Here is a 14,810-nt window from a genome sequence, read left to right on the forward strand (position 1 = left end):
AATCCACTGTTGCTGTGATTCTGGTTGCGTGAGTATTGGTGAAAAATGAAAACTTTGTCACAGTTGCTGAGAAATTCTAAGAGAAATTTGCAGTTGGTATTTAACTCTGGCCAGACCAGACCTGACCATTTTGGGGGGCAGAAAATACTGTAATTTGGTCACTACACAACACCCAAGGGAGACTAAGGAGCTTGGGAGCTTCATGCCTTCCACTCTTTGTCCTGTGTGTTGTTCCTGGGATTCAAACAGCCGACCAAGGAGCTCCTTGGAACAATGAATTAACAAATTCTGTTCCTGCTTTCACAGCTGAAGCACAGGGTGGGTATCTCAGCACCAGGGGAAATTTGGGAAAGGAAGAAGGGCATCTACAATAAGATTCACTGTCCTGGGGCATCTCTGGTGACACCTGGCAAGCCTTGGTGGAAAGCAGAGGAATCGGAGCTGGGACAGGAACCAGGCTGGGAGGATCCACGGGAGCAGCAGGCACACGGTGCCAGCCCCGCAGGTACCAAGGGAAGGAGCGTGAGAGTGAGAGACAGAACCGCTAGAGAGCCAGGGAAATCACTGAGAAATCGAACATGAATGTCTTAGTTTCGGCTGGACCAGTTTGGACTCCCGAAATAATCAATAGTCGTTCTGCTAGCGGAGTATTTCTTTCGCAGCACTTTCACGGAGAGCTTGAGGGAGATTATATATTTATGGTTTCCCATTTGAAAGACTTTTAGCAGGTTTACCTCGACCATATGGATCCTGTTTTGGTTCTTTTGTTTTAGCACTTAATGCTTGTGAAATTGCCAGTTAATGACATCCATGCCTAAAACCACGTTGCTTTTAAAAGCAAAATGCCTACCAAAGCTCCGCGTTCATACTTACCACTTCTCGAGTACAGCAATGAAAATTTTAAGAGATTTCTTACCTACTGCGTCTGGGGAGGGAACCGGCTGAACAATGAAATTACAAACAGCAGTTTAGATTAAAGCCCTAAATCTGCTGGGTCTTGAGGCAGAGCAACCGCACCAACACCAGCGGGGCACCGCGGGCTGGGTGCGGGAAGGTCAGTGTGGGGGAGATGAGCGGGGAGCAAGAGGCTCCTGGAGCAGGGTGAGGGTGCCGGGAATGGGGCCGGGGGATGCGGGGGCTGGGGAGCGGGAATGGGGCCGGAGGATGCGGGGGCCGGGGATGGAGCCGGGGGATGCGGAGACACCCCGGAGCTGTTCGGGGGGACCCTGCTGCGGGCTCAGGCAGGGAGTTCCGCTCCGCCCCAGCCACTGCCTGGGCTGCCTTGTGCCTGATATCGGGGTCCCTCCGCGCTGGGCCCCCCCGGCAGAGCCTTCCCCGCCCGAGGCGCTCCGTGAGCGGGCGCGGAGCTCGGAGCTCGGAGCTCGAGTTCGGAGCCCTCCGGGCCGGGCCCTCCCTTCTCGGAGCCGCCCGGGCCGGGCGCTCCCTGCCCGGAGCTCGGAGCGTGTCGCACACGGTATCGGCCCCGCTAATCACGCCGAGCCTTTGATTTTCCCTGCACGTGGGGACGAGCCTCCGCACTTCAAAAGAGCGTGGGAAATCCTGATTAAAAGGTTTTTCTCCCCCGTTGGGACCGACACCTTCTTTGAAGCCCGTCCAAGCGACAATGCGAACGCACCCAGAGTTAAAGGAGCGTATCTATATTTTAAGTGACTTTAATTTCTCTCCCCCTCTCTTTCTCTCTCTCTCTCCCCCTCCTTTCCTTTCAGTTTTGGAAACACCTGGTAAGTTGTAAAATGATTTACGAAGTGAAAGTGTTAAATGAGGCCACCAGCTGTAAGACTGACAGAGCTTTATGAGTTTTATTAGGTGCCCTATTATGGAAAATAAACTTTAATCCGTCCATAAAAACAGAATCTGAAAAACATATTTGCCCTTTTAGTCTGGAACACTGAAGGTATTCTTGTGAGACGCTGGGCTTTAAAGAGATTAATTTTATTGAGACAGACACAATGCACCGGTAGGACTTTGATACTGGGGCCGTGAATAGCTGCCTGTACCCGCAAGGCTGGTTTCCGTGAGGCTGGGGCGAGTTTGGACACACACCTCTTGAGCATACAGGATATTTCTGGCCCGGTGGGGCACGTCTGCCAGCTTAATTAGTGGGTGTTTAATTGGAAATTAATGACTGGGGGAAGATCTTTATTGTTTGGTGGGGGTGTGTGATCTCAGATATTATTATTATTAATTATTATTATTATTATTAATGTTGTTTTTATTGTTGCTGTTATAAAAACTATGCATTATATTTAATTTATTGATTTTTTTTTGAGATAATAAGTTGTCGTCCAGACTGATACCGTTCAGATTTTTTAAGGTTTAAGCAAGAGGTAAATCCTGCTGATGTATCGCCGGGATTAGGGTGGAGCAGCCACCGCAGCCCTACGCGGGTTTTGCGAGTTCCTACCCGGCCGCTCACCCACGAGGATGCAGCCACAGCCAGCGGCATGAAAAACCACAGAGACACTAACACCGTTATTTTTCTATCGCCTTGAAGTCTCCACAGCCTGTGACCAAAAGAAAATCGTTTAGAAATTTGAATCAGAGCCTCCGACGGGTCTGATTTCAAGGGGTTTCAAGGGGTTAGGTATCGGTCAAGCCTTAATCCAGATTACCCTGATCAAGTCTTTTGACATAAGGGATCTGTTCAGATTTTTGATATATCTGATTTTTGGCGTGTCGCGCCGGGGCACGGGCTGTGCGGGGCCGGTGAGCTGGTTTTGCCTGGATGTCACCTCCAGCCGAGCCACCTGAAGCTCTCCGTGAGCTTCCTGAATCTCATCCCATAATCTCATGCATCCCCCCAACCTGTGTTTCACTGGGCAGATTTTTACAGAAGGCGTTAATAGAGGCCACGCTGTGGCCTCGCAGAACAGGTTAACGCGATTTTGTAGAAAATATCTTTATTAAAATGATTATTATTTTTACCTTTAAAGCGCACGGGAGTGGGAAAGCTCTGTGTTTCAGAGCTCCTCATTCTCATCCTCTGGGGTTAGGATGCGGGATCCGCGTCCTTCCCTGCGCGGCCCTACGCGGAAGCGGAGCCTCCCTGTAATTCATTCACGGGGATGAATTGCCAGACGTCGCCCTGAGCTGGTGGGGATGAGCCAGTGATTATATTTAAATTCGCTATAATTGATTTGGGGAAGAGCCGCGGTGACAGGGATTAATTGATCTGCGAATTTATTGGCGAGATAAACGGCGCGGGCATCGAAAGCCCCGCGCTGCAGCGGCGGCGGGGCGGGGAGCCGGGGTCCCGTCCTCGGTACCGGGGCGGGCACGGGAGAGCATCGCTCCTTTGGGAACCGAGCTTTCCCGGGAAAGCAGCGCTGCTCCCTCCTTTTCCAGGCCCCATTCCCTTGGGAGGGGATGCCTAGGCCATTCCCCGAGCTCCCAAAGCATCGCAGGGCCAGGAGCGCCGCCGCATCCCCGGCACTCCCAGCGCTGCAACCGGGGCAGCTCACCCTGTACTGAGGCGCTCCTGCTGGGAATATCCCCTAAATATCAGACAGCTGCAGCACCGGGCTAAATTCCGATTAGGCTCCTTCCCGAACGCTTCGACACCTCCCAAAGCACCAGGATACCCTGATCTGTGAGCATCCTCCCCTCACACAGCACTCGGACGCCTCCAGTAAAAAACGCCGTTTATTTTCTCCCCACCGTCGCACGGGTGGGAGGACCTGGGGAATAATTTAGCATGCATAAGTAGAGGCATTTTTTTTTTATAAATATGATATACAAAAATAAAGACAGTATTGAGATTTCCAGCAGTTTTAACGTTCATGACATAAACAGATTTCCCGATATATAATAAGAACAAAACATTTCCAATACTCAGCGAAAGGAACACGCTTCCAGGGGGCAGGGGTGGGGGGTGAAGGAGCTCAAGTTTTGTCTGGTTTTCAGTCAATAATAACACTGTATTCACGATAAATCCTCTTCCCCGCCCGGCATGCCGAGGATCCTCTTCTCCATCCCTCTCCAAGCAGGGAGAAATCGGAACAAGGGGGGAGCGGGACCGGTGCCAACCGGGAGCGGCGGCTCGGCCGGAGGAGCCGGACCCGCGGGGCTCACTGGGGCTGCGCCGGGGCTCCGTGCCGGCCCCGGGGCTGTGTGTCCTCCTCGTCCGCCTCGGAACAGTCGGAGGAGTGGTACGGGCAGCATCTCCCGGCCGCCGCCGCCTCCTCTTCCTCCTCGTCGTCTTCCTCGTCCTCAGGTTCGCTGTCGGGCAGCTCCCGCATCCGCCTGCCGGCGCTCTTCTCGGGGGCGGGCAGCAGCAGCTCCTCATCGCCCTTGTCCTCGCCGCCGCCCGCCTTGGGCTTCTCGGCCTCCTGCGCCGCCTGCTCCTTCGCCTTCTTGCTGCGCTTCCACTTCATGCGCCGGTTCTGGAACCAGATCTTCACCTGGGGGACACGGGACACAAACTCCCCTTCATGCACCGCCCGCCGGGGCTGCCCCGCCCGGGGCCGGGGACATTCACTCACCTGCGTCTCGGTCAGCATGAGCGACGTGGCCACCTCGAAGCGCTTGGGCCGGGAGAGGTACTTGTTGAGCTTGAACTGGTGCTCCAGCTCCAGCAGCTGCTGGCTGGTGAAGGCCGTGCGGGGCCGGCGGCACTTCCCCAGGAGGTTGGACTGCGCCTGGGCTGGAGAAGGACAAGGGGAAGCGGGAGGTGAGCGCGGAGCCGCCCAGCCCCGGCCGCGCATCCCCCTGGGAGGCGGGAAAGGCTGAGCAAGGCTGGACCATCCACCGGGGATCGCCTTCAGCCTCCTGACTCCGGGGCTTCCCGGCTTCTGCCGTGTCAGGGGAATCGCCCACAGGGACCAAAAAAAAAAGGAATTAAATTAAATCTTTTAAATAAAGGAAAATATGTCTCTTGATTTCCCCAGAGCCCAACAAACGCGAGACAATAAACCCAAGGCAGGGATCGCGGCGAAGGGGCACGGGGCTCTCCGGGGAGCGGCAATTTGCTCCATTTAATGTTTTAGTTAAACATGCCGCACTCCCTGCCCGCCCATATCCGTTTAATTAGCGGGATTGCAGGCCGGAACCGGGACCGGGGCCGCTCCGCGCCCTGCACCGGCTGCCCCTCGGAGCGTAAATCATCAGCGAGGACTAGAAAACCGTATTGGAAACGGGGGCGGGAGGAAGAAAAAAATGAAAAAAATGCGTGTTTTCCGCATTAAAAAAAAAAAAAAAAACCCTAAAACTAAGGATTTATTAGAGAGGGGGAAAAATACCAAAACAAAACAAAAAATTTCATCCACGAGCAAGCGGGAACTGAGCCTCTTCGAAGGCCCTGACAGCCCAGGGCATGCGACTCGGCAGCGCTACTGCCCATTTCTCAAATTACTTAGATACTTTGGCTTATTCGGTTTAGAAAAATAAAAGAAATCTGGGAAAGGGCGGCTTCTGCTCCCCGGCCACGGTTGGAGACAGCTCGCTAAAGCTGCAGGAAGAATAGGACAGTGTCCGCTCCCGGCCGCAGCGCCCGGGAGATTTTGTCACCGCGGTGCGATTTTCCGAGACTCGTTTTGCTTGGTTATTTATTCCCCTCTGCCCCTTGTTTGAGAGGCAGGACTCTAACAGCTTTCCTAATTAATTTTTCTTCTTGAATGTTCCAGTCTAAACAATCCCAATCCGAGAGAAAACAATGGACTTTTTTGTCTGCGAATGTGTGTGCCGAGCAGGAGAAGGGGAGGGAAAAAAAAAAAAATCACAATTCTTTTCCTGGCATGATTTTCGTAAAACTACACCTCCGGTATTGTTAAACCGACCATTCCCACCGAGAGCTCACACCTCCGAAAATGATCTTGGCTTAAACCAGATGCAAGTTCCCCATCGCCGCGAGGCCTAGAGCTGGGCACGGCGCTTTGCTGGGACTCTGGGGCTCCATCCAGCATTCCCGGCCCTTCCTGGGCCCAGACCTAAACCCTTCCCACTGCACTTCTTTCCTATTCATTATCTCCAGGGAACGCAGAACCCCAAGTTTTTGGCCGATCCCAGATTCTCCCAACATCCCTTTGCCTAGAAGGCCCGACATCATTATTATACTCCCATTTCTGATAAAGGAGAAATAGAATTAAGAACGGTGAGTGAGTGGTGCGACCTGCCACCTCGCTTTTGGGGGGTTACACTGAGATTGGGGTTTTAGGGACACCATAAGGACTCCTGCCCCTGCCCTGGCCTCTGACCAACTCCCACCTCCCCTCCCCGGCAGGTTCTACCCTCCGGGAACAGCGGGAAAGGGCATTTGCAAAGGCAGGGAGCAATTTGTCACCTTCCCATTTAACCTGCCAGGCTGTCCGGGGCTCCTCAAGGGAAGGGAATGGCGATGTGACCGCACACCCCCGTTTCCTACCGCGGAGCGCTATTTCTTTCTTCTAACATAAATTTTGCCAAAAAATAAAAGCGTCTCTTCCAGTTTAAATCTGCAGCTTGCTTAGGGGGGCAGGAGGGGCTTCTATCCCCTCGGAAGGAGGCAGCTGCCGAGCGGGCAGGGGATGGAGGGATGCGGTGCGGAGGGAGGCGGATACTCACAGTTGAAGTCGGGCATCTTGGGCAGGATCATGCCCGCGGTGGAGGCCCGCAGCCACTGGTCCAGCTGGAAGGTGCCGGCGCTGAGCTTGATGGGGTCGGCGGCGGGGTGGGAGGGGTGCGCTCCCTGCACCTGCGAGTAGGGGTACGAGAGCGCCGGGTGCTGCCCGCCCAGCGCCGAGTAGCCGTACACCGGGTGCCCGTAGAGGGCCGCCTGTGCCGGCATGCCCGGCCCGCCCGGCGCCGCGGGGTGCAGTCCCAGGGCCATGCCGGCCGCCGAGGCGTGGTGGTGCGGGTGCGAGCCCGAGCCCGCCCCGGGCAGGAAGCCGGGCTTGGGGACCAGGGCGCAGTGCGCGGCCAGGAGGCGCGGCGGAGAGGGGCTGTCGGTGCGCAGGCAGTCGGCGGGGCCGCCGGAGGGGTGCTCGGAGGAGGATGAAGAGGACGAGGAAGAGGAGGACGAGGACGGAGGGCTGCCGCTCCCGCTGCTGCTACTACCGCTGCCGCCCAGAGAGGTGACCAGGGCCAGCGGCGCGCTCTGCCCCGCCGCCGCCTTGGGGGGGTCGACAGCCAGCAGCGCGTCGATGCGGAAATTTTTGGATTTTTCCATGGGAGCGTGCGGCTGCCCCGGGCCAGCCGCGTCTCCCGGCGGCGGCGGGCGGCAGTGCGGCCGCGCTCCGCGGCGCGCCCCTTCAAGGGCGGCAGGCGGCTCCCATTGGCCCCGCGCCGCTGCGGCCTCGCTCGCCATTGGCTGCACTGCACACCCGTCACCGCCGAGCGCCCGCCCCCTCCGCGAGAACGGCGCTGCGGGCGGCGGCACCGGGGATACCCGAGGGGATAACCTGGGATATCCGAGCGGATAGCACGGGACAACCGAGCGTATAACCCGGGACAGCCGAGGGGGATAACCCGGGATACCCATGGGGAACAGCCCGGGACACCCGAGGGAATAACCTGGGATACCCATGGGGAACAGCCCGGGATACCCATAGGGATAACCTGGGACAGCCGAGGGGGATAGCCCGGGATATCCGAGGGGATAACCCGGGATACCTATGAGGAACAGCCTGGGACAGCCATGGGGATAACCTGGGATACCCATGGGGGACAGCCCGGGACACCCGAGGGGATAACCTGGGACACCCATGGAGAGCAGTCGGGATACCCGAGGGGGATAACCTGGGATATCCATGGGGAACAGCCCGGGACACCCGAGGGGAACAGCTTGGGATACCCATGAGGATAACCTGGGACACCCGAGGGGCACAACCCGGGACACCCATGGGGAACAGGCTGCTCCCCGCGGAGAGGACCCGCCCAGCCACGGCAATGGGTGGCTCTCCGCTGGCTCCGCCGCGTGTCCAATGAGAGTTTCCCACCGTTCCCGCACCCGGTAAATATTTGCCGTAAACGCGCCGCCGGCCGCTTTTTAACGAGTCGGAAAGAATAAACACCTGCGGGTCAGGGAGTCACCCTGCCACCAAATCCCGGGTCTGTCAACAGCCTTATTACACCTGCTTATCTAAGGCAAACAGCCTGGGACAGAAAAGGGAAAGAGCGGGCGAGGGGTCTCTCCTTACCCGGGTCCCGCTTCCCCGGGGGGGCCCGGCAGTGTGAGCGAAAGGTCAGGCCGCGGCACGAAGCGCTGCCAAGACAAACACGTTCTCCTTTCAAAGTTCTCCCCCGTGGAGAAGGGTCTCGGCCGCGGGAAATGCCCAAATCGCGGCTCCATCCCCGGGAGGGGCCGCTCCGCACCGGGGGCAGCGGGGCTGTGCCCCAGGGGGGCCAGGGACACCACAGCAAGGGTGCGCTGTCCCTCCCGGCCCCTGCCCCTGGGGTGGGAAAAGTAAAAACAACGAAAAGAGGAGAGGAAAATGGGAAAGGGGAAAATGGAGAAGAGAAACAGCGTCAGATACAAGCAACAAAATATCTGCCAACTTTGGCCTTGTCTCCTTGCCCCTACTCCGTGGGAGGGAGGCTCGGAGCGCACCTGAGGAGTGTGCACACACACAGACAAGGAACCCTTTGCTCAGTGCCCTCCTGATCCCCTTTCCCCTGCACTTTTCCCCCCACCTTGACCTCACTAGAGCCTCCGGCCACACTCGCACGACAGACGGGCACACACAAGCAGGACAGACATGCGGACACAACTGCAGCAGGCACACGGACACACCCGTGCACGGGCCTGGCAGGATGCACACGCGTGGCACAGCAGAGCCACACGCACACACACACAGAGCCCACGGGCCCCGGGATGCTCCAGCCGAGCCGCTGCCGCCCGGGAGAGCCCAGCACCGACCGGGCACAGCCCGCACACACCGCGGGGGCTGGGGCAGAGCCTTGGAGCAGCACAAGACCCCGGTGCCCCCCGCTCCCTGGGATGGAGAGGGGACACCGAGTCGCAGGGTGGTTTAGTGAGCCGCTTCGGTTTTGTCCGGGGGCTGAGGAGGCCCAAGGGAACAGACCCGGGATCGCGGCCGTCCCCCCTGGCATCCCCACCGGCCCCGCGTTTCCCATTGAGCGTCACTTTGGCCCCAAGCGCGGGCAGCCCCAGAGCAGCGAGTGCCCGGCCCCTGTCCCTGTGACAGACTCCGGAGGAGCAGGAGGGTGGTGGAGCCGCACCCCCTCCTTCCCTGCGCCCCGGCCCCGCAGGGATGAGGGCCACCCCCTCCAATGTCCCCGCTGGGCACGGGGACGCGGCTGTCACCGGCGGGCGCCCCGGGCAGGGCCGGTGCCGGTTCCCGATGCCCGGGTCGGTGTTGTCGGCCCCATGGAGGCTGCGGATTGTCCCGCACGCAGGGACACTGCTCTGGGCACGGCGTGCCGCCCCTTCTCGGGGCAGTTTTGGGGACGAGGGACCAAGCTGCAGGGGAAGCCTCTCCCTGTGCGAGCAGGGAGCCGTGGGCGCAGCGCTGCGCTCGGGGTCCCGCGGCCGGAGGGATGCGCGGCTGGCGGCTCTGGAGGGTGGGCGGTGCCGTGAGCGCTTCTCCCGGCGGCGATGGGGCAGAAGGCGAGGCCGGCTGGTGGGGAACGAGCGCCGGGGTGGCATGGTCCCCTGACCCCGGTACATCACTGCCCCAGGGCCGGCCGCCCCGTCTGGACACCCCGCGCCTTCGGGCCGAGTGTTGCATCTTTTGGCTGATGGATACTTAGTGTTTGGAGAGGAATTTCGATTTCCAGACTTTTTTTTTTAAAGAATACAATTTTTAAATATTCCTTTCCTTTCCTTTCCTTTCCTTTCCTTTCCTTTCCTTTCCTTTCCTTTCCTTTCCTTTCCTTTCCTTTCCTTTCGCAATTTTAAAAGCCTTTTTTTTCCTTCCCCCGCACCGTTCCGTTCTGTGTGTTTGTCCCCACAGGTGCCGCAGGGCATCCGGGCCCGCTGAACTCCCCGCGGCTCCCGCACCTGTGTTGATCCAGTGTATTGCCCGGGAGCCAACAATGCGCGGTTATCTCGGAGATAGCGCAAGGAGCGCGCTCCCCGACACCTCCGGGTGGTCCCTTTCAGCAGAGCCCCCGCTGCCCGGCCGAGGGCAAACAGATCCTATCTCGCCTTTTGAAAAGCCGGGGCGGTGCGCGCAGGGGGCGGCGTGGGGCTCTGGGGTAAATCCCGGTGGGAACAGCGGACCCCGCCATGGGGGTGTCTCTCATTTTTCCGAATTAACTCCCCCGGTTTCCCCAGATCGGCTACAAACGGCAGGCGCGGGCCAGCGTTATTGCCAAAAACACATATTACACTGCGACATTCTGTAAATGAGATAATGATACATAAACCTCCCTGATAAATGTGACATCTTCGGGATGTCTCCTCTAAATTAGCCGCTTGCATTGACTGCTAATAATGGTGAGTTTATGAAAGCAATTTCAGTGCAAAAAGCACAGGGTCTTCTCGGTCTAATCAGCTGCCTCTCCTAATGGATGAGGGGGTCAGGCGGAGAATTATTGACACTCTGCTGCCCTTAACCTGTTTCCCAATAAAGCTGATTAGTTTTTGTCAATTCATCAGCTAACCACTCTCGCCGGGACTGCATCAAAGCCGTATTTGCTCAGGGGAAATCAACAAGTCACAGATCAGATCCATTACGGAGCGGCCCCGGCTGCCGGCGGCTCCCGCGCCGGGGCTGCCCCGGGCCCTTCTGGGGGAAATGGGCTGGGATCAACTGGATCAGCACCCTCAGGCACTTGGAAAATGCCTCTGCCTTAGCAAACTTGTTCCTTTCGTCCGGCAAAGAAGTTGGGGTGGCCGGGAGGGCCCCGGGCAGGTCCCCAAGGCTCTGGGTCTCACAGCACTTTCCCCTCCTGGGGGCTCGGGGGCCGATCGTGTCCGCCCGTCCCTCCCGGGGAAAGGGCGTTTCATGCACTCCAAAATCTCCGAGCTGCAGAGAGGAGCCGGTCTGCAAAGCCCTGCCTTCACCCCAGACCCCACATCTGGACAAAAAACCTGGCCATGCCTTAGGAGCCCGGGATACTTTTCCTAGATGTTTTTTGGTTGTTTTCTTTTTTTTCCCCCCTACAAGCCATTTTCCAAAGTTTTGCCTGGATTGCTTTAGACCTGCTCTTCAGATAATGTGAAACAAAAATTTAAAATTTATTCCTGCTGCCGCTGCAATTCCCGCACCATTCGCGGTTTGTCTGGAATAACGAACGCTGGACAGGTTTTGTTCATCCACAGGAAAACAACAAAAAGCCCACCCAGAGTGCGCTGCCCCTTTAAGCCCGACCGACAGCCTCTCAGTCCACCCCCCTTCAATTTAATTTCATTAAAACAGAGCATGAATATTTCTATTAAACCTAAAATGAAATATGAAGCCATTTAGACTCTGCCTGCACCAATCACCCAGATTTATGACTTTTATTCATCACATCAAGAGCTGGGAAAAATGAATTTTCTTCACCCAGGAAGGAAATAAAAACCCTGCCTTGGTCATTTCCAGAAAGCTGTTAATTTGCCCGTGTGGTAATTACTTTCACAATTAACTAAAATACAAATCAACCTGACAAATCGGTTTAGTTTATATATTAATTAGCCAGTTTAAATTTATTCATTATAAAAAGACAATTTAAGAGGACCCCGGGTGTCTGTTTTATCGCAATAAATTATCGTTAGGAAATGGGGGCTAATAAAACATCACCGCGTGTTTGAGGGCACCGCGCGGGGTTCCGCGGGCCGGGGCGCGGCTCTGCGCGGGAGCGGGGCCGGGGCCGCTCCCCGCCTCCAGCCGCGCTGATTTAACACCCCGTCGATAGGATCATTCGATGCCTTTTAGCTTGTGATCTTTATAAATGTCCCGCTATTAAATTAGAAAATGATTCTCTCCTCGTTTAATTGTATTCTTTCGTTTCTTATTTCCAATTAATTAGTCCTATCGACGTTGCAATATTTTAAGTGACTGGAGTCCGTTTGCAGTTTAAAATATATGGGTCAGCGCGTGCGATTTTAGACTAGGCAGAACTATATAATGTGCGTTTTAACTACTCTTCTCTCATACGTCTTAAACATCCGGCCGAGCGCATCACTGGGAAACACCGCGCGTGTTTTGCGCCCCGGGGAGCGGCGGCCCCGCGGCCCCTTCCGCGCTCCGCCCGTGGCCGCGGGGGCTCTGAAAATCGCTTGGAATTGCGCTGCTCCGTCCGCCGCCGCTGAGGCAAACCGGGCTGTGAGGGGGAAAGCTGAGGGTTTGCTTTGTTTTGCTCAGTTTTGCTTTGTATTGCTCTGTTTTGCTCAGTTTTGTTTTGTTTTCCAGCTCAGTTCCGGGGGCTGCAGAACGCGTTTGAGGCTCCCCCCGTCCCCCCTCCTTTGGCAACTGAGGGGATGTGCAGGGACACTTCTCTCCCCTGCTGAGGGATGTGCAGGGACACCTCCTTGCCCTGCTCCGGTCCTGGGAGTTACACAGAGAATTAAATATGTATCAAATGTGTGTAATGGGGTATTAAATAACCAGCCCTCTCCTGGCTGGGGTGACCTGCAGGGTCCTGCCCCAAAGCACTGCCCAAGGGGTGGGATGGGGATGGGGATAGAGGGGGATGTGTGTCCCTCCTGTGGCAGAAGAAGCTGGATGGGAGCTGGTGCTCTTTCACCTTCTCTGCTCCTTCTCCTGCGTAGGAAAAAACCCCAAAAGCTGCCCTAAAACACAGGTTAGGCAACATGGGTGATCTTAATTCCTTCCCAGGGTCATCCTACCCCCGGTGCAGTCCCCCCCTCCCTGAGCAGCCGCAGGCTCGCTGCAGTCCCACCTTCTCCATGGGCTGGGCTGGCTCTGTCCCCATGCTGTGACACTTGAGGGGACCCCACGAGCCCATGGGGGCACAAGGCCAAGGGAGCAGCCCCCCAGGAGCAGGGAGTGGGTGCAGGGAGTCTGCCAGGAACAGTGCACGGGCAGGTGAGCGTGGCTGGGCTGTGACAAGGTGGGACTGTGGAGGACACGCTTTGTTTCCTGCTCCCCTGTCCCCCTGGGGCTCCTGCTGCTACATCCCTCAGCTGATGTCTCCTCCCTGCTCCATCCCATCCCATCCCATCCCATCCCATCCCATCCCATCCCATCCCATCCCATCCCATCCCATCCCATCCCATCCCATCCCATCCCATCCCACCCTCCAGCCCCTGAGGACCACAGTGGGGCTGAGTGTCTCAGGCACCTGCACTCAGTGACTGGGACATCCTGCGTGGTCCTTCACTGACCTGTGCTTAAACACCACCAAGGAGAATTTGCCTCCCACCCACATCTGGGGTGGTTCTGGACCTCTCCACCATAACTTGGGCAAAGAAAAGCTGTGCACAGGGTCCCTCCTGCAGCAGGCAGAGCTGGGCTTTGCTGTCACTGGTGTCACTGCACTCTCCAAACGGGAATGTGACAGATTCCATAGATCTTGGAGGCTGCCTGGGCTTCCATATTTAGGTGGTTCCCATCTCCAGTCCTGCCTCCATGGGACCCTCTCTCCAACCAGGCAAAGCCTCTTGTAATTATTTTAGAGGAATTATTTGGAAAAATAAGAGATCCATGTGGATGGAGTGTGGGACACTGCCACCTCTTCAGGATACACACAAAGCCTCTCTTCACCTTCAGGCATTCAGCTCTGGCACTCTTTGGTCATCCAGAGGAACAACACAAGTGCCAGGAAGGATAAAAGATGAATCATAAGGGTAGATTAATAATGTGGCAAATACTATTGTTTCCTGGCCAGGGCTCCAAGGGTCCCTCCCATCCATGCTGGGCTCAAAACAGCCCCTAATGTGGTAAAACCTGAACGTGAGCTGCTGTCACTATTGATGGCACCAAATACCACTGTAGTCACATCAATCACAGCGAGCTCCTCCTGTGATTCAGGAGATTGTAATATGTGATTCCATAAGACTCTCATTGTGATTTAGCATTGATTAATGTCTGTTCATAAAATGATATAAAACTTACTTCTCTTCCATTGGAGAGCCCCAAACCACATCCCAGCCAATAATTCAAAACCTTGTTAATGTAACTGCTAATTTCAGAGGGTGATGGGGATGGTTATGGTGTACATGGGCCTGTGCTGAGGGGTCTGCAGGAGGGGCAGGAAGAGGTTAGAGGAATTATTTCCAAAGCAGAAAATTGCTGTCCGGTTTAAATTATTTTAGGTGTTACATGGTCATTCTGCTGTGCCCTCAGATTCACATCAGAGCTCCTGAGGATTTAGTCAGCCCTTTGAAATGCCTGTCTCTAAATGCTCAAAAAATCAACTTATTTTGGTGATAACCTCCACAGTATTTTTACCTGTGGCTTCTTGATTTCTGGTGGCATTTGGCCATGTTCCTCTCTCAGTGAACTGGCTGCTCTGAAGATATTCATAGATCCAGTTTGCTTTCACTGTTTTTTTTCTGGAGGTAGGAGGCTCTCTTTGGCGCAGGGCCTAGTACAAAATAGCTCATGCTTTTTATTTCCTTTTCTCTTCTCTTTTTTAAGACACATACCAGGGATTGCAATGTGCATGCATAATGGTATGTGAGCCAGGAATCATGCTCTTGCAAAGAAAAAAATATCAAATTAGTGGAGTGGGAAGCAGACTGAGAAACTAGCAAAATGTTTAGAGAATTAAAGGAAAAAAAGCTGAAAACTGACATCTGGATAAAAAACAATATGTAATAGGAAGCTGAACACTTGGTGTTTTAATAGAAATAATTTTAATAGACAATAGAGAGTTCACAGGATTACTTGATGGGAAATATATTGATAATACAATTTTTTTCTTTGCAAAATGTATGCAATGATTGCAGTTTTGGTTTAATAATA

General features: G+C 55.5%; 1 protein-coding gene across 1 annotated transcript; it reads right to left on the minus strand.

Annotated features, from left to right (window-relative positions):
- Positions 1-3,649: 3,649 nt before the first annotated feature.
- MNX1 (motor neuron and pancreas homeobox 1) lies at positions 3,650-7,921 on the minus strand. The gene is made up of 3 exons (XM_064703280.1): positions 6,559-7,921; positions 4,503-4,663; positions 3,650-4,421 (listed from the first exon to the last, which is right to left on the minus strand). Exons 1-3 carry the CDS (start codon positions 7,742-7,744, stop codon positions 4,089-4,091), a joined length of 1,680 nt encoding a protein of 559 aa, XP_064559350.1. The 5' UTR covers positions 7,745-7,921; the 3' UTR covers positions 3,650-4,088.
- Between the last annotated feature and the right edge of the window lie 6,889 nt (positions 7,922-14,810).

The sequence above is a fragment of the Zonotrichia leucophrys genome, chromosome 2 (genome assembly GCF_028769735.1).
Source record: "Zonotrichia leucophrys gambelii isolate GWCS_2022_RI chromosome 2, RI_Zleu_2.0, whole genome shotgun sequence".
Taxonomy (NCBI): domain Eukaryota; kingdom Metazoa; phylum Chordata; class Aves; order Passeriformes; family Passerellidae; genus Zonotrichia; species Zonotrichia leucophrys.

What these genes read in the sequence shown, in the direction of transcription:
- MNX1 (XM_064703280.1), bottom strand. Translation starts at nt 7,744, where the DNA reads ATGGATATCCCAGGTTATCCCCCTCGGGTATCCCGACTGCTCTCCATG. An exon ending in CAAGATGCCCGACTTCAACT is followed by an intron (nt 4,664 to 6,558) that starts GTGAGTATCCGC and finishes GTCCTTCTCCAG; the next exon opens with CCCAGGCGCAGTCCAACCTC. An exon ending in TCATGCTGACCGAGACGCAG is followed by an intron (nt 4,422 to 4,502) that starts GTGAGTGAATGT and finishes CGTGTCCCCCAG; the next exon opens with GTGAAGATCTGGTTCCAGAA.